General features: G+C 51.6%; 1 protein-coding gene across 3 annotated transcripts in view; it reads right to left on the bottom strand.

The window, feature by feature from the left end:
• LOC140395029 (small conductance calcium-activated potassium channel protein 2-like) overlaps window positions 1-22,828 on the bottom strand; it is a 246,192-nt gene that overhangs the window by 186,277 nt on the left and 37,087 nt on the right. For 2 of the 3 annotated variants that reach the window (XM_072482353.1, XM_072482354.1), the window contains exon 2: window positions 14,435-14,866. In XM_072482353.1, coding sequence (XP_072338454.1) covers window positions 14,435-14,866 — 432 coding nt within the window. Of the gene's footprint in view, window positions 1-14,434; window positions 14,867-22,828 lie in introns of those variants that run through there. The other variant, XM_072482356.1, reaches the window with a different exon arrangement.

Below are 22,828 nucleotides of genomic sequence, written 5' to 3'. Positions count from 1 at the left end.
ATTATAGACCAGTCAGCCTGATGTCGATCATGGGGGAAATTCTAGAGTCCATTATAAAAGATTTAATAGCAGTGCACTTCGAAAACAGTGGCAGGATCCGACAGTCAGCATGGATTTACAAAAGGGAAATTATGCTTTACAAATCTACTGGAATTCTTCAAGGATGTAACTAGCAGAGGTGATGAGCCAGTGGATGTGGTTTATTTGGACTTTCAATAGGCTTTCAATGGGGCGGCACGGTGGTGCAGTGGTTAGCACTGCTGCCTCACGGCGCCAAGGACCCATGTTCGATCCCGGCCCTGGGTCACTGTCCATGTGGAATTGGGTCTCACCCCCACAACCCAAAGATGTGCAGGGTAGGTGGGTTGCCCATGCTAAAATTGCCCCTTAATTGGAAAAAATTAAAAAGAAAAACGCTTTCAACAAAGTCCCACATCAGAGTGTGTAAAATTAAAGCACATGGGACTGGGGGTAGTGTTTTGAGATGGATAGAAAACTGGTTGGCAGATAGGAAACAAAGAATAAGCATAAATGGATCTTTTTCCAAATGGCAGGCAGTGACTAGTGGAATACCACAGGGTTCGGTGCTGGGACCCCAGAGATTCACAATATATATCAATGATTTAGATGACAGAACTAAATGTAATATCTCCAAATTTGCAGATGACACAAAGTTGGGTGGGAGGGTGAGCTGTGAGGAGGATGCAGAGATCCTTCAGTGTGATTTGGACAAGTTGAGTGATTGGGCAAATACATGGCAGATGTTGTATAACGTGGATAAAAGTGGGGTTATCCACTTTGCTGACAAAAACAGGAAGGCATTATTATCTGAATGCCTATAGATTGAGAGAGGGGGATGTGCAACGAGACCTAGGTGTCCTCGTACACTGGTCGCTGAAGGTAAGCATGCAGGTGCTGCATGTGGCAAAGAAAACAAATGGTACGTTGGTCTTCGTAGCAAGAGGATTCGAGTGCAGGGGCAGGGATGTCTTGCTGCAATTGCACAGGGCCTCGGTGTAAGCACACATGGAATATTGTGTGCAGTTTTGGTCTCCTTATCTGAGGAAGGATGTTCTTGCACTAGACGGAGTGCAGCGAAGGTTTACCAGACTGATTCCTGGGAAGGCGGGATTGATTGATCTGTGAGAAGAGATTGAGTCGGTTAGGAATATATTTGCTGGAGTTCAGAAGAATGAAACTTACAAAACTAACAGGACTGGACAGGGTAGATGCAGGAAGGATGCTCCCGATGGAGGGGGCGTCCAGAACCATGGGTCACAGTCTGAGGATACGGGGTAGACCATTATGACTTGCGATGAGGAGATATTTCTTCACCCAAAGAGTGCTAAGCCTGTGAATTCGCAACCACAGAAAGCAGTTGAGGTCAAAACATTGTATGTTTTCAAGAATGAGTTATATATAGGGTGAGACACGGCACGGTAGCACAGTGGTTAGCACAGTTTCTTCACAGCGCCAGGGTCCCAGGTTCGATTCCCGGTTTGGGGCACTGTCTGTGCGGAGTCTGCACATCCTCCCAGTGTGTGCGTGGGTTTCCTCCGGGTGCTCTGGCTTCCTCCCACAGTCCAAAGATGTGCAGGTTAGGAGGATTGGCCATGCCAAATTGCCCTTCGTGTCCGAAAAAAGGTTAGGTGGAGCTACTGGGTTACTGGGATAGGGTGGATGTGTGGGCTTGGGTAGGGTGCTCTTTCCATTGGCCGGTGCAGACTTGATGGGCCGAATAGCCTCCTTCTGCACTGTAAATTCTATGGCTCTATGCAATAGCTCTTGGGGCAAAAGAGATCAAAGGATGGGAGGAATGTGGGAACCGGTTGGCAAGTTGGATGATCAGCCATGATGATAATGAATGGCGGAACAGGTTCGAAGAGCTGAATAGCCTCCTCCTTTTTCTATTCTCTTTGTTTTATGAGGAAAGGTTGGATCTGCACTCACTGGAGTTTAGAAGAGTGAGAGGTGACCTTGTTGAAACATCTAAGATTCTGAAGAGGCTTGATGGGGTAGATGCTGAAGGGATTATTCCCCTCATGGGAGAACCTGGAACTATGGAGCACAATTTAAAGATAAGGGCCGGGATTCTCCGAAATCCGGCCAAGTGTTGACGCCGGCGTCAAAACCGGCGCGAGCGACGTCGGCGTCAAAGGGCCTCCAGGCCCAGGCATTCACCCCTTCCTCGGGGGCTATAATGGCGCCGGAGAACTGCGTGCTGCTCCGGCACCGAAAGCCGGCCCTACATGGCCGGCGGGGGTCCGCGCATGCACGCCACAGCCGGCGGGGGTCCGCGCATGCGGATCACGGCCGTCTTCGCACCTGCCCCCGTCAACATGGCGGAGCCCTACAGGGGCTCGGCGCGGAGGAACACTCGGCCCGTCGAGCGCAGAGAACGGCCCCCGACTGGCGCCGCAGTGACCGCGCTAGCGCGATTGGCCGGAGAATCTGCGGCCCGGCGACGGAGTGGCGCGATTCGCGTCCTCCCCCCCACCGATTCTCCGACCCAGTGCAGGCTCGGAGAATCCCGCCCAAGAGCTTACCCATTTAAGATGAAAATGTGGAGGAATTCTTTCTCTCAGAGGGTGGTTAGTCTTTGGAATTTACTTTCCCAGCAACCAGCGGAGGCTGGGTCTTTGGATATATACTTTTCCTCCTATGTTTTATGGCCATATTGAGGATAAAGTGGGAAAATGGAGTCGAGGATCATCATATCAGATCAGTCATGATCTCATTGAATGGCGGAGCAGACTCGATGGGCCGAATGGCCTCTTCTGTTCCTACGTCTTCTGGTCAAGGCTGAGTTAGACAGACGTTTGATCTACCAGGGAGTCAAGGATTAAGGGAGGCAGGGAAGAAAGTGCAGTTAAGGCCACAATCAGATCAGTCATGACTTTATCAAACAGCAGTGCAGGCTCGATAGGGTGAGTGACCTATTCTTAAACCTATTTCTTGTACTCTTAAGATCTTACAGCACTTTCCATGACCTCAGAGCATTACAGCTAATGAAGAACATCTTGAAGTGTAATCACTGTCAAAACATTGGCAACAGCACATCTAATTCACACAGCAAAATCTCAGACGCAGCAATGAGCTAAAGATGAAATAAGCTTGGTTTTGCAAGTTGAGCAATAGATATTGGCCAGGATCATTCCAGATAGTGCCAATTATATAAGTCCACGGAAAGAATCATAGAATCCCTACAGTGCAGAAGGAGGTCATTCGACCCATCGAGTCTGCACCAACCCTCTGAAAGAGCCCCCTACCTCGGCCCACTCCACGGCAAACCCATAACCCCACATAACCTTTGGACACTAAGGGGCAATTTATCATGGCCAATCCACCTAACCTGCACGTCTTTGCACTGTGGGGGGAAACCGGAGCATCCGGAGGAAACTCATGCAGACACGGGCAAAACGTGCAGACTCCGCACAGACAGTCACCCGAGGTCGGAATTGAACCCGGGTCCCTGGCACTGTGGGGCAGCAGTGCTAGCCACTGTGCCACCGTGCCTCCAAGCAGACAGGGTGTCGGTTTAATGTCTCATCTGACAGACAGCACCACCAGCATTCCCCCAGTATCGTCCTGGGAGTATAAACCTGGGTTTTAAATCTCTGGAGTTTAGCTTGAACCCACAACCTTAAAAGAGAGAAACAAGAGTGTTACCCACAGAATCACAGGTGTCCCAGTCAATGGGGGTAAGGTAGGACTGGATAGTGCAAAATTGGAGCTACATTCTCTACCTGAGCACAAGTCGGCCACTTGGCCCATCCAGTCTGCTCCGTCACTGAATGAGATGATGACTGATCTGATATGATAATCCTCAACTCCACTTTCCTGCCTTATCCCCATAACCCTCGTTTCTCTTACTAGTGAAAAACCTGTCTACCTCAGCCCTGAACCCACTTAACGACCCAGCCTCTACAGCTCACTGCAGTAAAGAATTCCACACATTCACAGCCACCTGAGAGAAGAAGTTCCTCCTCGTCTCCGTATTCAATGGGCGACCCCTTACTCTGAGATTATGTCTCTGCTCCTGGACTATCCCACAAGAGTAAAACAACCTCTCAGAATCTACCCTGTTAAACCCCCTGAGAATCCTATATGTCTCACTTTAATAAGGGCACGGAGAGTCCTCACTGAGTAAAAAAAAAAGAAACAACAAAAAAACTTTGTTTACAACATGATACACACACAGCCCAATAGATCCCTCCCAAGTTCCTCACTGCTTGGTGCCTCACTGGCTGATCTTTTTATTCAGAGGTTAACAGAGGTCCCTAGAAGAGGCATTCACACTCCACAAGGACCACGAGGAAGATAATCATCCCCCCTCCGTCGGCCCCGTGCGGGCTATTACAGTCACCGCTCATTCTTCACCAATGGTTTCAGGCCCAATCTACTCAACCTCTCCTCATAAGAAAATTCCTTCGTATCCGGGATCAACCGAATGAACCTTCTCTGGACTGCCTCCAATGCCAGTATATATCTTTCCTTAGATAAGGGGACCAAAACTGTTCTCTGTATTCCAGGTGTGGTCTAACTAGTGCCTTGTATAGTTTGAGCAGGACTTCCCTATTTTTATACTCCATTCCCTTTGAAATAAAGGCCAACATTCCATTTGTCTTCCCGATTACCCACTGAACTTGCACACTAGCTTTTTGTGATTTATGCACGAGGACCCCCTAATCCCTCTTTGCTACAGTTTTCTGCCGTCTTTCTCCATTTAAATAATATTCAGCTCCTTTATTCTTCCTACCAAAGTGCATTACTTGACATTTTCCATCTGCCAAGTTTTTGCCCACTCTCATAAACTGTCTATATCCCTCTGTAGACTCGGTGTCATTCTCAGCACTTGCCTTCGCATCTAGTCTTGTGCCATCCCCAAACTTGGCAACAGTACGTTCACTTCCCTCGCATTATGGGAAATTACATTGAGACTGGAACAAAGTTCCTCAGTTTGGTAGATCCCTCGCTGAGCATTGTAACTGCTCCAGATCTTTTTGAAGGGCTAATTTCAGAATCAGTGGATTCCTGTAAAGGTGATTCTGGGTTTGTGATGGACTCCAGTATTAATCCTCAAATTTGCTAGCATGTACAGGAGTCACACCGAGAGTTGCAAATCTTCAGACTTTGCTGCTCAATTTACATCACTTCACAGCTGGCTTCACATCTCTCCCTTTGCCCTCCCATTATTTGAAAGAACTTGCAAGATTGACATGTTTTTTAAAAAAAATAACTGTTTTATTAAAGTTTTTCAATGAGCGTTTTTACATAACAAAAATAGAAATACAGATAGTAATAAAAAATAACAATAAACATATCCCAAAGCTTACAGTGAAACTACTTACACAACAGAATTTTTCTTTTTTTTTTAAACAGAACAAGGTGGGTTTTGTCTCCATGCCCAACTCACATTATATCAACAGTACCCCCACCTGAACCCCCCACCCCCTCACCCCCAGGATGCTGCTGACACTTACTGCTCCCCAAGAAAGTCAAGGAAAGGTTGCCACCGCTGGGAGAACCCCATCAAGGACCCTCTGAAGGCGAACTTTATTCGTTCCAGGCTGAGGAACCCCGCCATATCACTAACCCAGGGGTTTTGAGTCCCTCCACATTAGCAAGATCCGTCTCCGGGCTACCAGGGAGGAAAAGGCCAGTACCTCGGCCTCTTTCGCCTCCTGCACTCCCAGATCCTCCGACACTCCAAATATCACTACTGTTGGACTCGCCTTCAACCAAGTGTCCAAAATCCTAGACATCACCCTCGCAAACCCCGCCAGAATTCTTTAAGCGGCGGGCATGCCCAAAACATATGGGCATGGTTCGCCGGACTCCCTGCACATCTCGGGCACCTGTCCTCCACCCCAAAAAACTTACAAATTCTTGCCGCCGTTATATGCGCCCGATGCACCACCTTAAACTGAATTAAACTGAGCCTGGCACATGAGGAGGAGGAGTTCACCCTGCCCTGGGCGTCGGCCCACAGGCCCTCATCCAGCTCCTCCTCCCACTTGCCCTTCAACTCCTCCACTGCGGCTTCCTCCACCTCCTGCAGCTCCTGATATCTGTCCGACACCTTCCCCTCCCCTACCCAGATGCCAGAAACCACCCTGTCCTGGATCCTACGCGGGGGCAGCAGCGGAAATGTCCCCACCTGTTTTCTAAGAAAGTCCCAAACCTGAAGGTACCTGAACGCATTCCAGGGGGTAGGCCGAACTTCTCCTCCAGCGCCTGCATGCTGGAGGAAGTCCCGTCTATAAACAGGTCCCCCATCCTCCTAATACCTGCCCGATACCAGCCTTGGTATCCCCCATCCAAACTACCCAGAGCAAATCTGTGGTTATTCCGTATTGGGGTCCACACCGAGGCCCCCTCCTCTCCCCTGTGTCTCCTCGACTGCCCCCAGATCCTCAGTGCCGCCATCACCACCGGACTAGTGGTGTATCGGGTCGGCGAGAATGGCAGTGGAGCCGTAACAAGTGCCCCTAGACTGGTACCTCTCCACGACGCCACCTCCAACCGCCCCCACGCCGCCCCCTCCTCCATCATCCATTTCCTGATCATGGCCACATTGGCCGCCCAGTAATAACTGCAGAAGTTCGGCAGAGCCAGTCCTCCCCCACCCCCTCCGGCTACGCTCCAAGAATACCCTTTTGACTTGCGGGGTTTTATTCGCCCACACAAATCCCGTAACAATCCTATTCACCCGCTTAAAGAAGGACTTGGGGATGAAAATGGGGAGGCACTGAAATATGAAGAGGAACCTGGGGAGAACCATCATCTTCACAGTCTGTACCCGTCCCGCCAAGGAAAGTGGGAGCATATCCCACCTTTTAAACTCTCCCTCCATCTGCTCCACTAGCTGGGTTAAGTTGAGCCTGTGCAGGGCATCCCAGTTCCTGGCCACTTGGATCCCCAAGTACCGAAAGCTCCTCTCCATTGTCTCCCTCAGTCTCTCCTCCTGGCCCCTACCGTGGACCACGAACAGCTCACTCTTTCCCATGTTCAACTTATACCCCGAGAACCTCCCAAAGTCCCCCAGGATCCGCATGACCTCCCCCATCCCCACTAGCGGGTCCGAAATATACAACAGCAGGTCACCCGCGTAGAGGCAGACCCGGTGCTCCTCCCCTCCGCGCACCAGTCCCCTCCAATCCCCTGAAGTCCTGAGCACAATGGCCAACGGCTGAATTGCCAGGGCAAACAGCAACGGGGACAGGGGACACCCCTGCCTCGTCCCCCGTGCAGCCTGAAATATTCCGACCTTAGCCGGTTTGTGGACACACGCTACAGGGGCCTGAAACAGCAGCTTGACCCACCCTATAAATCCCTCCCCAAATCCAAACCTGCCTAGCACCTCCCACAGATACTCCCACTCCACCCTGTCAAAGGCCTTCTCCGCGTCCATCGCAGCCACTACCTCCACCTCCCCCCGCTCCGAGGGCATCATGATAATATTCAGGAGCCTCCTCACATTCGCGTTCAGCTGCCTGCCCTTAACAAAACCCGTCTGGTCCTCCCCAATCACTCCTGGGACACAGTCCTCTATTCTGGTGGCCAGAATTTTTGCCAACAGCTTGGCATCCACGTTCAGGAGCGATATCGGCCTGTAGGACCCACACTGAAGCGGATCCTTCTCCTTCTTCAGGATAAGCGAGATCAACGCCAGCGACATTGTTGGAGGGAGGATCCCTTTCTCCTTTGCCTCATTGAAGGTTCTCATCAGGAGCGGGCTCAACAGCTCCGAGAACTTCTTATAAAATTCTACGGAGAAGCCATCCGGGCCCGGGGCCTTGCCCATCTGCATGCCTGCCAGCCCCCTGGCTACCTCCTCCAAACCAATCGGGGCCCCCAGTCCCTGCACCCGCTCTGCTTCCACCCTTGGGAACCTCAACCGGTCCATGAACCGCCTCATCCCTTCTCCCTCCCCGGGGGGTTCCGACTCGTATAACCTTCCGTAGAACTCCCTGAAGACTTCACTGACCCTCTCTGGGCTCAGCACCATGTTGCCTTCCCTATCCCGCACTCCCCCAATCTCTCTGGCCGCCTCCCTCTTGCGCAGCTGGTGCGCCAGCATCCTACTCGCCTTCTCCCCATACTCATAAACTGCCCCCTTCGCTTTCCTCAGCTGCGCCTCCGCCTTCCCCGTGGACAGCAGGTTAAACTCCGCCTGTAATTTCCGGCGCTCATTCAACAGCCCCCCCTTTGGGGCCTCCGCGTACCTCCTATCTACCCTGAGTATCTCTCCCACCAGTCTCTCCCTCTCCGCCCTCTCCTTCTTCTCTTTATGGGACCTAATGGAGATTAACTCTCCCCTACTGACCGCCTTCAGAGCCTCCCAAACCACTGCCACCGTCACCTCTCCTGTGTCATTCGCTCCCACATAATTCTCAATACTCCTCCTTATCCGCCCGCACACCTCTTCGTCCGCCAGCAGCCCCACATCCAGTCGCCAGAGAGGGCGCTGACCCCGTTCCGCCCCCAGTCGCAGGTCCACCCAGTGCGGGGCATGGTCCGAGACCGCAATGGCCGAGTATTCTACCCCCTCCACCCTCGGGATTAACGCCCTACTCAACACAAAGAAGTCTATTCGCGAATAGACTTTATGGACATGGGAGAAAAAGGAAAACTCCTTCATCCTTGGCCGCGTAAACCTCCAAGTGTCCACTCCCCCCATCTGGCCCATGAACTCCCACAAGGCCCTGGCCGTCGGCCTCTTTCCTGTTCTGGACTTGGAACGATCCAAGCTCGGATCCAAGACCGTATTAAAGTCCCCTCCCATAATCAGGTGACTTATCTCCAAGTCCGGGATCCTACCCAACACGCGCCTCAAAGTCCGCATCGTCCCAGTTCGGGGCATATACATTCACTAACACCACCCGGGCCTCCTGCAGCGTTCCACTCACCATTATATACCTGCCCCCCTTATCCGCCACGATGCTCCCCGCCTCAAATGCCACTCGTTTACTGACCAAAATAGCCAACTCCTCTGGTCTTTGAGTCTAACCCCGAGTGAAACACCTGTCCCACCCATCCTTTCCTCAGCCTCGTCTGGTCCGCGAGCTTTAAGTGAGTCTCTTGCAACATGGCCACGTCCGCCTTCAACCCCTTTAAATGCGAGAACACACGGGACCGCTTGACCGGCCCATTCAGGCCCCTCACGTTCCACGTGATCAGCCTGGTTGGGGGGGTAACCATCCCCCCATCCCGTCGACTAGCCATCTCCCTTTTTCGGCCAACCGTGTGCCCCCGCCTCCCTCCTCCAGCTCTCCCCCCGGCGGCCCCCTCGCCCGACTCTCCATCCATAGCCCTCACCTGGCTCCCCTTCAGTCAGCAAAGCAGCAGCCCCCCCCCCCCCCCCCGGCAAGCATCCGCTTAGCTCTGGTTTCCCCCCCATTGTGCTTCCGTGAGTCAGCTCACCCACGCTGACTCCGGCCGCTCCTGCCTCTAACTACCAACTCTTAACTTGTTGCCTCCTTCGGGCCTCCCTACCCCCCTCCCCCGCAGGGTAGAGGGGCAAGCGCCATCTGGGACCTCCCCATGCGCCGGACAGCCCGTCCCGGGCGTTTCCCACCCCCTAGCACCGAACACCTGGAAAACAAAACACCTGGAAAACAAGTAAAACAAACAACAAAACCCCCAACCAAACGAGGGCAGACATGCCCATAAACTTATGCTTTACCCGCCGTCCACCCCTCGGTCCCTCCCCACCCGCACATTTCACCCCCATACAACAGTCCCTTAGTTGAGGTCCAGCTTCTCCTGCCTGATGAACGACCACGCCTCGTCTGGGGTATCAAAATAGTGGTGCCTGTCCTGGTATGTTACCCACAGTCTCGCCGGGTGCAGGAGCCCAAACTTCACCCCTTTACCATGGAGGACGGCCTTCGCCCAGTTAAAACCTGCACGCCTCCTCGCCAGCTCAGCTCCCAGGTCCTAGTAAATTCGGATCTCGCCATTCTCCCACTTACTGCTCCGCTCTTTCTTCGCCCACCGCAGGACTCGCTCCCGGTCTGCCAAGCGCTGAAACCGTATCACCATCGCTCTCGGTGGCTCGTTTACCCTCGGCTTTCTGGCAAGAACCCTGTGCGCCCCATCCAGCTCCAAGGGCCGCGGGAAGGACCCCACGCCCATCAGCGTCCCCAACATTGTGGCCATGTACGTGCTTGCGTCCGCCCCCTCCGCTCCTTCAGGAATGCCCAGGATCCGGAGATTGTGGCTCCGAGATCTGCACTCAAGGTCATCCAGCCTCTCCTGCCATCTCTTATGTAGCGCCTCGTGCGCCTCCACTTTCACCGCAAGGCCCAGGATCTCATCCTCGTTCTCCGCCACCTTCCTCCTCACCTCCTTGATCTCCTTCTCCTGCGCCTTCTGGGTCACCACAACTCTCTCCATGGAGGCCAGCATCTCCGTTTTCAGCTCCATGAAGCAGTTTTTCAGGAGCTCCTGCTGTTCTCTGGCCCACTGGGCCCACACATCCTGATCCTCTCCGGCCGCCATTTTGTCCTCCCGGACCTTCTCGACCTTCTTCCCCGGATTCGCGCGTCTGCCGGCTCCGCTCCTGGTCCTCTCCATGCACCAGCAGGGGCGGGGGGGGGGTGGGTGGGGGGGCTCTCCCACGTCTATTCCCACGCCGGTTCCTCCTGTTAACTGCTGCCGCCGCTCCTTTTAGCGGCCCGAAACACCGATCCCGGCGGGAGCTGCCGTTCGCGTGACCTAGCAGGTCATGGCCACTACCGGAAGTCCCAAGATTGACATGTTAAACTCAAATTAAACTCTCTGCAAAAGATTAGGGCTGGAATTGAACAGTGTAAAAATACCCCTTAAAAATGATCATTATCAATACAATGTCACCAACCTCCAGGGTCCAAAAAGAGAACAATTTATACTGTTCAATGTCATTCCTGCAGGTCGAAAATTGTTTTGAGAGATTAAGATTTTCTTTCACAATTTAAAACGTTATGACTAGTTCTTACTTTTCCTTTCTGTCTGATTGGCTGCTGGTCCCGTCATTCACTGAAATCGCTGGTGCCCCACAGCCTCGGCAATGCCGTTATCAGCACTTTCAATAAGTTACAAGACAAAACACTTTGAGCTGAAGAACGAGGGGGTTAAGTCTATGGCCTGTGCTATGAGACCCCTGACCCCAGGGAGTGTTGGTCCATTTAGTTTTTGTGTCTGAAGCCAAGGCCAGAATTTTGCGCTGCCCTGGTGGGTTTGGAGGTGTGGGGGAGGTTGGGTGGGAAGAGGGGTCTAAAATTGTATGGATGGGATGAATCAGAAGGTTATTTCAGGTCCCCTCCCAGCCCCCCCCTCTTCCCACCCCATCCCGGCCTGAACCCCAGACACTGATTCCACCCACCCCTCCCCCGTGGGCATCGCCTACCCTTCCTCCCCCGGGACCCCCCAGTGCTTAGCTGAAGTGGGGTCCTGGGACTGAGGTTCAGGCACAGTGCTGCAGTAACTCCTCCGGCTACTGCAGAGCTGTGCCTGGAGGAGCTAGATTAGCCAACAGATTTCCAAGGGCGTCGGCAGTCCCGCCTGCTGCCAATCCAAACTAATTGAGTGTGAAATGGGCCTGTCGGGGCCGATGGGGATGAGTTTCACTTCGAGTCTCAGGGTGGCGGGCTCCGAACTCTCACCATCCTGAAAATCCAGCACCAAACGTACTTTCTGCCTGCGGTGAGGAAAATGTGCCTCTGGGAGCAACTGCATACTCAGGGGAGAGGTTCTCCATCTCTAATTCCAATCCGTTGGATTGGGATCACTATACAGAACCTTGTCTGGGACACCATCCCCCATACTTCACTTGAGAGAGTGGGCATCAACGTAGTAGCTGATGTAGTAAGAAGCAAACTTCCCAACAAGACCACTCGTAACTATCAGGGATGTGGATTTCAATTAGCTCTTTTCTGCTCCCAAGCTTTCAGACACAAGAGGTCAATTATGTCCCCACCAAACTCTCCCACCCTCCTGTCGGCAACATTGTGGAGTTCAGCTAATCCAGGTAAAGACCAGGGGCGTCATTCTCCGACCCCCCGCCGGGTTGGAGAATGGCCGTTGGCCGCCGTGAATCCCGCCCCCGCCCCCGCCGAAGTCTCCGCTCCCGGAGATTGGGCGGGGGCGGGAATCCGGCCGCGCCGGTTGTGGGGACCCCCCGCTGGATTCTCCGGCCCGGATGGGCCGAAGTCCCGCCCAGGAATTGCCTGTCCCGCCGACGTAAATCAAACCTGGTATTTACCGGCGGGACCAGGCGGCGTGGGCGGGCTCCGGGGTCCTGGGGGGGGGGCGCGGGGCGATCTGACCCCGGGGGGTGCCCCCACGGTGGCCTGGCCCGCGATCGGGGCCCACCGATCCGCGGGCGGGCCTGTGCTGTGGGGCACTCTTTCCCTTCCGCCTCCGCTACGGCCTCCACCATGGCGGAGGCGGAAGAGACTCTCCCCACTGCGCATGCGCGGGAAACTGACAGCGGCCGCTGACGCTCCCGCGCATGCGCGGGGAAACTGACAGCGGCCGCTGACGCTCCCACGCATGCTCCGCATTTCCACGCCAGCTGGCGGGGCAACAAACGCCATTTCCGCCAGCTGGCGGGGCGGAAATCCCTCCGGCGTCGGCCTAGCCCTTCAATGTTGGGGCTAGGCCGCCAAACATGCGGAGACTTCCGCACCTTTGGGCCGGCGCGATGCCCGTCTGATTGGCGCCGGCTTTGGCGCCAGTCGGCGGGCATCCCGCCGTTGGGGGAGAATTTCGCCCCAGATTCGGCACCTGGGCCCTTTCTCGTCCGAATGGCTCATTGCAGCAGAGGACCATAAGGAGATAGGAAGAGGGGGCGACCATTCAGCCCCTCGAGACTCTTTCACCATGCAATGAGATCACAGCTGATCCGTATCTTGGGCGAAATTCTCCCCCAACGGCGGGATGCCCGCCGACTGGCGCCAAAGCCGGCGCTAATCAGATGGGCATCGCGCCGGCCCAAAGGTGCGGAATGCTCCGCATCTTTGGCGGCCTAGCCCCAACATTGAGGGGCTAGGCCGACGCCGGAGGGATTTCCGCCCCGCCAGCTGGCGGAAATGGCGTTTGTTTCCCCGCCAGCTGGCGCGGAAATGCGGCGCATGCGCGGGAGCGTCCGCGGCCGCTGACAGTCTCCCGGCGCATGCGCGGGAGCGTCAGCGGCCGCTGTCAGTTTCCCGCGCATGCGCAGTGGGGAGAGTCTCTTCCGCCTCCGCCATGGTGGAGGCCGTAGTAGAGGCGGAAGGGAAAGAGTGCCCCCACGGCACAGGCCCGCCCGCAGATCGGTGGGCCCCGATCGCGGGCCAGGCCACCGTGGGGGCACCCCCCGGGGTCAGATCGCCCCCCCCAGGACCCCGGAGCCCGCCCACGCCACCTGGTCCCGCCGGTAAATACCAGGTTTGATTTACGTCGGCGGGACAGGCAATTCCTGGGCGGGACTTCGGGCCACCCGGGCCGGAGAATCCAGCGGGGGGTCCCGCCAACCGGCGCGGCCGGATTCCCGTCCCCGCCCAATCTCCGGGAGCGGAGACTTCGGCGGGGGCGGGATTCACGGCGGCCAACGGCCATTCTCCGACCCGGCGGGGGGTCGGAGAATGACGCCCCTTAACCCCATTCAACTGCCTTGGTTCCATAACCCTCGACACCTTTGTCTAACAAAACTTCCGAATCGTAGTTTAAAAACGGCATTTATTGAATGCTGCATCTTTCACAGGAATTATCAGAGGCTAAATGTGCTACTCTGGTCTGGTTGACTTTATCTCACGTCTTAACGAATATGTCTGTTACACCATCGGATGGTGTAAAAGCACGAGACATTGTTTGTCTACACCAACAACCAGGCGTTCCAGCAAGCATTCCTGAATATATCGTAGGAGGAATGTGGGTGGCACTTGCACCTCTGATATTAATTGTCCAACCATACCTGTCCCAAGAATCAACCACAGAGTGTAGAACTGGAGTAAGTGTAAGTGCAAGTCCCTCAGGGGATCAAGGGATACGGAGGGCGGGCAGAAAAGTGGTGAAGTACAAGATCAGCCACGATTGTACTGAATGGAGCAAGCTCGAGGGGCCAAATGGTCCACTCCTACTCCCTCTCATGTGTTCTTGTGTACCCCAGAGCTGCTGGGGAAGAGCTGGCAGATTCCTCTCCCTGCAGGACATTCCCGAACCTGTTGGGCTTTCACGACAACTTTCCTAGTCATTTTCCTGATGCTTCCCAACAAACGGCCATGTTCATGGAACTCAATTGACTATCTGGAGGTCAGATCAGGGACTTGGCGCGAAGCATGTACACAGACACGGGCTCTTACTTGTGCTTTTGAAGCCTGTTTTGTTAGATTTAACGCACAGGCTGCATCCTGCTTCTGGGATAAGTCTTTCAGGGACAATGTCATTAAAAGAAGGAAGCGTGACTTACCTTGTTATAAACTCCCCATGACAATTCTGTCTCTGTCACCATAACAACAATCCCAAACATTCCAAATATCAGTGCATAGTCACTCAGGCGTTTCCTTTTCTCAAACAGGGCCCTCCTGTGTCCCAGCTTGTGGCCGATATTCTGTGACTTTTTGGGCGATTTTCTCCCTTCATTGACCAAGCTGTCATTGGAGATGTTGTTCTGGTCTGGTTTGGAGACCACCACCTCCAGGCCTGAGTTGGTCTGCAGAGGCTGCGTTTCTGAGTCCATGTCATGAAGGTTCCTGTGCGAGGAGCCGAGGCTACTGAGAGGTCTCACCACCCCTCCGTTATACTTGCAGCTGGTCATGGCTATCTCAGTGAAAGGGTTACTCTCGCTGAAGCTGTGTTTGGATCCAGCATGGTGCAAACGATGGAAGTCGCTGGTGTTCACCTAAAGGTAAACCAAATAAAGAATTTGGGAAGTCAATAGCATAGTCTTGGTGCCACAGAGTCAGTTTTGTTTTTAAAACACATGCCCTGTTCATGCTAGTCCTAGGACAATTTGGAACACATTCAATAATTTTTGACTTCAAACTCCTCCGAGAATGAATACTAATTAACAAAGTGGCTTCATGAAGCTGTAACCACTTTGGATTTTCCCCAGATCCTGTATGTTAACGATGGTTCATATTCATGTATTTGCATTGTCGATCAATGGATCACACTCTTGTGCTTCGGAGTCAGAAAGTTGTTAGCTCAAGACCCCAAGCAAGAGCACAAAATCCTGGCTGGCCCTCAAGTCCGATAAAGATGGAGTGCTGCACTCCCAGAGGTTGCCGTCTTTTGGTTGGGACATTGAACCAAGGGCCAATCTGCCCTCTCAGGTGAATTTAAAAGATCCATGGAAGAGCCAGGGAGTTCCCACTGGTCAATACTTATTCCTCAACTAACACCTAAATCACTGCTGTTTATGGGTCAGTCCTGTTCAAAAATTGAATCCTACATTTCTTACGACCCTCTTATGGACTGACCTGATTAACACTACATCCCTGTATGTTTCACCCGGTGCCGGTGTGTATGTATTTACATTGTGTACCTTGTGTTGCCCTATTATGTATTTTCTTTTATGTTATTTTCATGTACTTCATGATCTGTTGAGCTGTTCGCAGAAAAATACTTTTCACTGTACCTCGGTACACTTGACAATGAACACAATCCAATCCAATCCCTGTATTACAACAGTGACTACACGTCACAAGAAGCCATTTCTTTAGGACAGATGTGAAAGATTTTATAGAAATGCGGTTCTTTTTCTTTCTTTATTCATCTACTCCACCCTCCATAGCATTGGCCAACTCCAGCCCTGCGTTAGCTCATCTGCTGTGAAATGCCTCATTGTGCCTTTGTTACCTCTAGACTGCACTATTTTAATACACTCCAAGTGAGCCTCCCCACTTTCCACTCACTACAAACTTCAGCTCTTCCAAATTTTTTGCTGCGCCTTTCCTAATTTGCATCAGGTCCCGTTCACGCATCACCCCGTGTGCTCACTGACTTGATTCCAAATCTGACGAGAACTCCCATTTTAAAATTTTCATCTTTGTTTTCAAACCCCTTGCTGGCCACACTCCACCCTGTACGTCTCTGTAACCTCCTTCAGCCCTACAACCCTCCGAGATCTCTGCGCGCTCCTCCAATCCCGGCCACTTGCACATCTGATTTTCCTCACTCCACCATTGACGCTGTGTTTTCAGCTGCCTGGACTCTACGCTCTGGAATCTCCCTAAATCCTCCACCTCTTTCTCCTTAAAACATGCTCCTTAAAAACCTTTTACCAAGCTTTTGGTCACTTGAACTAAAATCTCCTGTGGCTGGCTGTCAAATCTTGTATGATAAGTGCTTCTGTGAAGTACCTTGGTATTTCTGCAACGTTAAAGGTGCTATATAAATACAAGTTGTTGTGGCCGAGGGCTCTTTTTCTCTTTCACATGAGATCAGAGGGTTCTGTTCCATGTTGGCAGAGTGTAACGTCTCCATTTGCCATGCCCCATAGGGTGGTTGTTACAGAGTGCCGACTCCTTTGTCATCAAGATACACGTTTAGGCTGTAAAATGTAGGGACTGGAACATTTCAAATTTGACAATTCAGGGCAAGACATTTCACCATACTCCTTGGTTCTTGCTATTCATTTCTTGTTTGTAGCCTTATGAAAGAGTCTGACCCCGGTACAGATGTCAACAAGGGTAAATCGTTGACATTAAAATCTTCAGGGCCGAGGGTCACGTGACATAACCGCGGGAACAGCAGCGATTCTGTGGACTCTGCCGCTACTCATCGTTTAATCCTCTCATTTATCATTCTTACATGGCCCATACTTACCTAATCTGGGAGTGAATACTCCATAGAATGTCCCTGGAAGGTTCCTGCCTCGGCGTTGGTGACAACATGCTGAGGAATCCTAAGAAAATGGTCAACAAAAGTGAGCAGTCAGAAGCAACTTGGGTGGAGTTGACTCCTCAACATGGCGATCCGGTGCTGTCAGAGGCATCACAGCTGATGACTGCTAATATTATTAAAGTCACTCGGCTAGTTGCCACAGAATATCGGTGCTCATGAGATTGAACTGCAGAATACCAGTGAGAGGCTTGATGAAACGGAGGACAGAATCCAGCCTGTCGAAAATGTAACTTCCTCAGTTGCGGCCCTCTGGCAACCCTTGGAAAGCTAGGCACGTGGTATATCAGAATTCCTGGGGAATCCGGAAAACCGATGCCAGAAGAAAAATTCCAGGTTGTCCGTTTGCCAGGAGTGGAGGGTAAGCTCCCTCTTAAATTCTTATGAGAGCTAGCTGCCACGTTTCCTTAAGCTGGATATGAAAGCTGGGTATATTAAGTTAGAAAGGGCACCTCGCCATCCTGTCTTTGACGCCAAGGGACAATCAGCAGCCCCGACCTATAATTATTCATTTTCATAACTTTGGAGATCGCCAAAGAGTATTGAACGCGGCGAGGCGTAATGGGGACTTGCTCCATGAGGCGCCGAAGGTCTCTTTCTTCCAAGATTTCTGGGCGGCAACACAACACTGAGGGTGGTATCCGACAACTCTGTAAAGACATTCGACAATCCGGCTAATGCCTTGGCCTTTGTGAACTCCATGGAAGGCAATAACTTGGACTGACAACCTGCAGTTTACTGTGAAATCCAGATTCTGTCCCTTGCTATTATATTTCCTGCCTGATCTTATATTGCTTTTTAGCATGTTAACAGGGACGTGTTAACAATGGAGCAACATAATATATGTTTTATCCTTAAAAATCTCAGGGACGTCCTTTATCTTGAATTGAAAGCACCTTACAGCATGCTCCTTCTAATTATGGAGTGTGCTGTGTGATAGATATCCATCCTTTCTTCTTATCCCCGTGTTTATAGAATCATAGAATTTACAGTGCAGATGGAGGCCATTTGGCCCATTGAGTCTGCACCGGCTCTTGGAAAGAGCACCCTACCTAAGCCCACACCCTCAACCCATCCCCGCAACCCAGCAACCCCACCCAACCTTTTTGGACACGAAGGGCAATTTAGCATGGCCAATCCACCTAACCTGCACATCTTTGGACTGTGGGAGGAAACCGGAGCACCCGGAGGAACCCACGCACACACGGGGAGAACGTGCAGACTCCGCACAGACAGTGACCCAAACCGGTAATCGAACCTGGGACCCTAGAGCTGTAAAGCGACTGTGCTAACCACTGTGCTACCGTGCGCCCCTGTGATGGCACTCTGTGCTTTATGCCACTGCCGTGAGGTGGGCAAGTGGTTAAGTCCTAATGGGTGGGGTCAGAGTGTGGGAAGGGCATTCAGTACACATTCTTATTCTGGCATAGTTTATCTCCTCTTTTTTTGAGGAGTATGACTCTTGGGTGGAGTGACGGTAAGGTTGTAGGGCTAGTCCTACAGTTCCTCCCATGTGTTGAGAATTTATTTGTGATTTTCTGTTTTGGGGTTAAAGAGTTGTTGACCGGCTCCTGCAATGGTACAGGCAGATCTCCTATCTGAGAAAAAGATGTCTTAATGTGTCACCGGTGCCTCTGGTACAACTGGAGATGGGGGGGGTACATTTTGATGCACGCCCAAATGGCACACGGAAATATGCTATATTTACTTTGGCTGATTGAACAATGGTGGTAGATACTTTGAAAATTCGCTCCTGGAATGCTCGGGGACTACATCGCCCTATTATTGCCCTGCAATTGAACGGCTGTTTTTTTTGGCCTCAGGGAGCTTCTCTCTGCGAAGGTCGCACTTAAGAGTGACTCACTGCTGGCGAGCAGAACTCACCAGCAGAAACATCTGTTCGCAGATTGGGGAGGCATTTTTATCAACAACCCCGATTTCCCCCTCCCCCTTCATGCCTTCCCTCGCTTTCTGCCTCCCCCCATCACCCCAACCTTCGAAGCCCCTGTGAACTCCCCCTCACCCCGCCCCCCCCCCCAATTTGGTTAGGCCCACCCCTGGGGCCGAACCCTGGCACTGCCCACCTGGCATCACCCAGGGTACTGCCAGGGTGCCAGGCTGGCAGTGCCAAGGTTCTTAGGTGCCCGGAAGTACAAGGGTGCCACCCTGCCCTGTCGCTGACTACCCAAGGGTCTCCAATGGCCTGCAAACCCCTTTCCCCCACCGATGTCCACGCTTGTGGGGACCAATCCTAAACAGCACCCTGGCAAGGTCTTGTAGGAGTGGCTATTGACTCCTGTGCACCGGATAAATCCGGCATCCGGCTATTCAAAAGAGCGAGGGCAAGATCGAGATTGCGCCGGACTAGTGAGAGCCTGATTTGAGGATCTCGCGCGGTTCACCTGTTGCACCCGGATCCATGTCGGGTGCAACGAGGTCGCTGAATCGTGACCCTTGTCTTTCCCTAAAAAAGAGAAAGTTGAAATAGCTTTGTTGCAGGAAACTCATTGAGATGACAAGGAGCACTTAGAGTGTAAGAGGGACTGGGTGGGGCAGGTGTTTTTTGCCTCGTTCTGACCTGTCCTCAGGCTGTTGAAGTTTTAGTCAATAAAAATGTGCCTTTCAAAGTGGAGGACCATGTGAAGGACAATCGGGATTGGGCGGGGTTGTGATTATTGAGGGGCTTTTGCATCGATAATGAATGTGTACAGTCCACCAAATTATTCCCCTGACTTTGTTACTCAAGTCTCCATGGTCTTTGCTGATATGTTGGCTAATTCCTTTATAGGTGGAAACCTCAACTGTCACCTTAACCTCTTGCTGGACAAACTCCCAGTAATCAGAATTTCCCCCACCCAAACGTGAAAGCTTTCGCATCGGTTTGCGAGGAGGTGAGCTATTCAGATGTGCGGTGAACACTTGATCCTAAGGAAGAAGAATTCACTTCTTTTTTCTGCTTCCCACGAATGTCATACCAGAATCGACTATTTCTTCCGACCAAAAACAATCCTACACTTGGTGGCTTTCTGCTCTATAAGTAGCATTGTGATCTCCACCATTCTCCTGTTTTCCGAGGGTTTTTACTTAACCCCCCTCCCACACTTGAGATTGCGTTTCCTCTCCCCAATCTCACAACAATCTCTGAAGGTGACTCTTGCCCTGAGGGAGCTTCAACCTGGTAAGGCCCAAGAGCCTGATAGCTTTGGATGTGAATTTTATAAAGAATTTAAATACTTGCTAAATGGATCCACTGATTGGCATGCTCATAGAGTTTACAGTGCAGAAAGAGGCCATTCGGCCCATCGAGTCTGCACCGGCTCTTGGAAAGAGCACCCTACCCAAGGTCAACACCTCCACCCTATCCCCATAACCCAGTAACCCCACCCAGCACTAAGGGCAATTTTGGACACTAAGGACAATTTAGCATGGCCAATCCACCTAAACTGCACATCTTTGGGAGGAAACCGGAGCACCCGGAGGAAACCCACACACACACGGGGAGGATGTGCAGACTCCGCACAGACAGTGACCCAAGCCGGAATCGAACCTGGAACCCTGGAGCTGTGAAGCAATTGTGCTATCCACAATGCTACCGTGCTGCCCCCTGTCTCGTCACTCATTTGGAGCAGGTCTGTTGCTGCAGACGCTCCGAGAAGTGGATATTTCCTCAGTTCTGAAGGCAAACAAGAATCCTGAAGGGTGCATATCCTATAGGCCCATTTCGCTCCTGAGCGTAAATTTTAAATTGTTGTCTAAAGTGTTGGCGCGACGCCCAGAAGGAATTCTCCCTTTAATCATCCAGGGCAATCAGACTGGGTTCAAAAAGGGCCAGTATTTGTGCAACAATGTCAGGAGATTAAATGTCATCAGCTCTTTCAAAAGCGGACGCGAGGTGGGTTAGTGATCTCCTGAGATGCAGAGAAAGCCTCTGACTGGGTGGAATGGAATTTATTTTATACGCTGCAGAAGTTTGGGTTCGGAGAGGACTATGTTAGGTGGATGCGGGGGCTTAATAAATGCCCTCTGGCGGCAGGTCTCATGAGCGGTTATAGGTCTGAGAATTTTTGTCTTCAGCAAGGGACTAGGCAGGGTTGTCTGTTATCCCCGTTACTGTTCGCAATAGCTATTGAGCCCCTGGCGGAGACAATTAGACAGCACGCTTCAATTTTTGGGCTGCATAGTGGAGTGCAGCAACATAAGACTACACTATAAGCAGATGACATGTTGCTCTTTGTATCTAGGCTGGATGTTTCTGTTACCGCTATTATTGAAGTGGTGAGTAGATTAAACCTCTTTTGGCTATCAAATCAATTTTTCAAAGTCTGAGGCTATGTCATTGGGAGGACTCAAGAGGGAGACCATCCCCTTTACTAATTTCCCATTTAGGTAGTCCCCTTTGGGGTTTACTTATTTGGGTATTGTGGTTACACCGCCCTTTAGATATTTGTATTGGGAAACCCCCCCCCCACCTCGCGTCTATTAAGTGGGACCTGCTCCGTTGTTCCTCCTTTACCGATACTGTGATTGGGCCGGATAGCACAGAGTAAGGTGAATGTGTTGCCTAGGTTATTGCATCCTTGACAGATGCTGCCAACCTTGTTGTCTGTTGGGGTCCTAAAGGAAATCAATGGGATGCTCAGTTTATTTATATGGAACAGAAAGAAACCTCGCTCGGAATTGGCTAAACTGTATCTCTCTGGCTCCAAAAGGGGGTTAGGGGTGCTGAATATTAAATTGCATCAATTAGCCTCTCATTTTAGATTCAGAAAGGAATGGGTCAGAGGGGACCTTTCCTCCATTTGATGGACACTACTGCAGTGCAGTCCGGATACTCTTTACAGGCCCGGTTGTTTTACAGAGATTTTAAGAGCAAAAATCCTATATCAATCAATACTCCAAGAGCATGGAGGATGATCTGTCAGCTGGAAGGGAGATCAAAATTAACTTCTGTCTCGCATTCAGGGAAACCTGGATTTCCCACAAGGTCTTGTGGACCATGGATTCAATATCTGGAGAGATAGAGATGTCTGTAGGCTGGACAACATGTTGATTGGTGCTTCCTGGTCACCTTTTAAGCAGCTATGCCAACATCCCAAGACACAGCTTTTACAAATATCTGCAACTCCGAGACTTTATCCTGAATAAGACAACTTTATCCTAGGATTCTCTGGGAAGCTAGGGAGGAGATTGCTGAGCCTTTGGCTTTGATCTTTAAGTCATCTTTGTCTACAGGAATAGTGCCAGACGACAGCAAATGTTGTCCCCTTGTTCAAGAAGGGGAGTAGAGACAACCCCGGTAACTATAGACCAGTGAGCCTTACTTCTGTTGTGGGCAAAATCTTGGAAAGGTTTATAAGAGATAGGATGTATAATCATCTGGAAAGGAATAATTTGATTAGAGATAGTCAACACGGTTTTGTGAAGGGTAGGTCGTGCCTCACAAACCTTATTGAGTTCTTTGAGAAGGTGACCAAACAGGTGGATGAGGGTAAAGCAGTTGATGTGGTGTATATGGATTTCAGTAAAGCGTTTGATAAGGTTCCCCACGGTAGGCTACTGCAGAAAATACGGAGGCATGGGATTCAGGGTGATTTAGCAGTCTGGATCAGAAATTGGCTAGCTGGAAGAAGACAAAGGGTGGTGGTTGATGGGAAATGTTCGGACTGGAGTCCAGTTACTAGTGGTGTATCACAAGGATCTGTTTTGGGGCCACTGCTGTTTGTCATTTTTATAAATGACCTGGAGGAGGGCGTAGAAGGATGGGTGAGTAAATTTGCAGATGACACTAAAGTCGGTGGAGTTGTGGACAGTGCGGACGGATGTTACAAGTTACAGAGGGACATAGATATCTGCAGCGCTGAGCTGAGAGGTGGCAAATGGAGTTTAATGCAGAAAAGTGTGAGGTGATTCATTTTGGAAGGAATAACAGGAAGACAGAGTACTGGGCTAATGGTAAGAT

Source organism: Scyliorhinus torazame, chromosome 18 (genome assembly GCF_047496885.1).
Source record: "Scyliorhinus torazame isolate Kashiwa2021f chromosome 18, sScyTor2.1, whole genome shotgun sequence".
NCBI lineage: Eukaryota > Metazoa > Chordata > Chondrichthyes > Carcharhiniformes > Scyliorhinidae > Scyliorhinus > Scyliorhinus torazame.
Note: the sequence above shows the minus strand (reverse complement) of the source record. Positions and strands in the feature narration are given on the sequence as shown.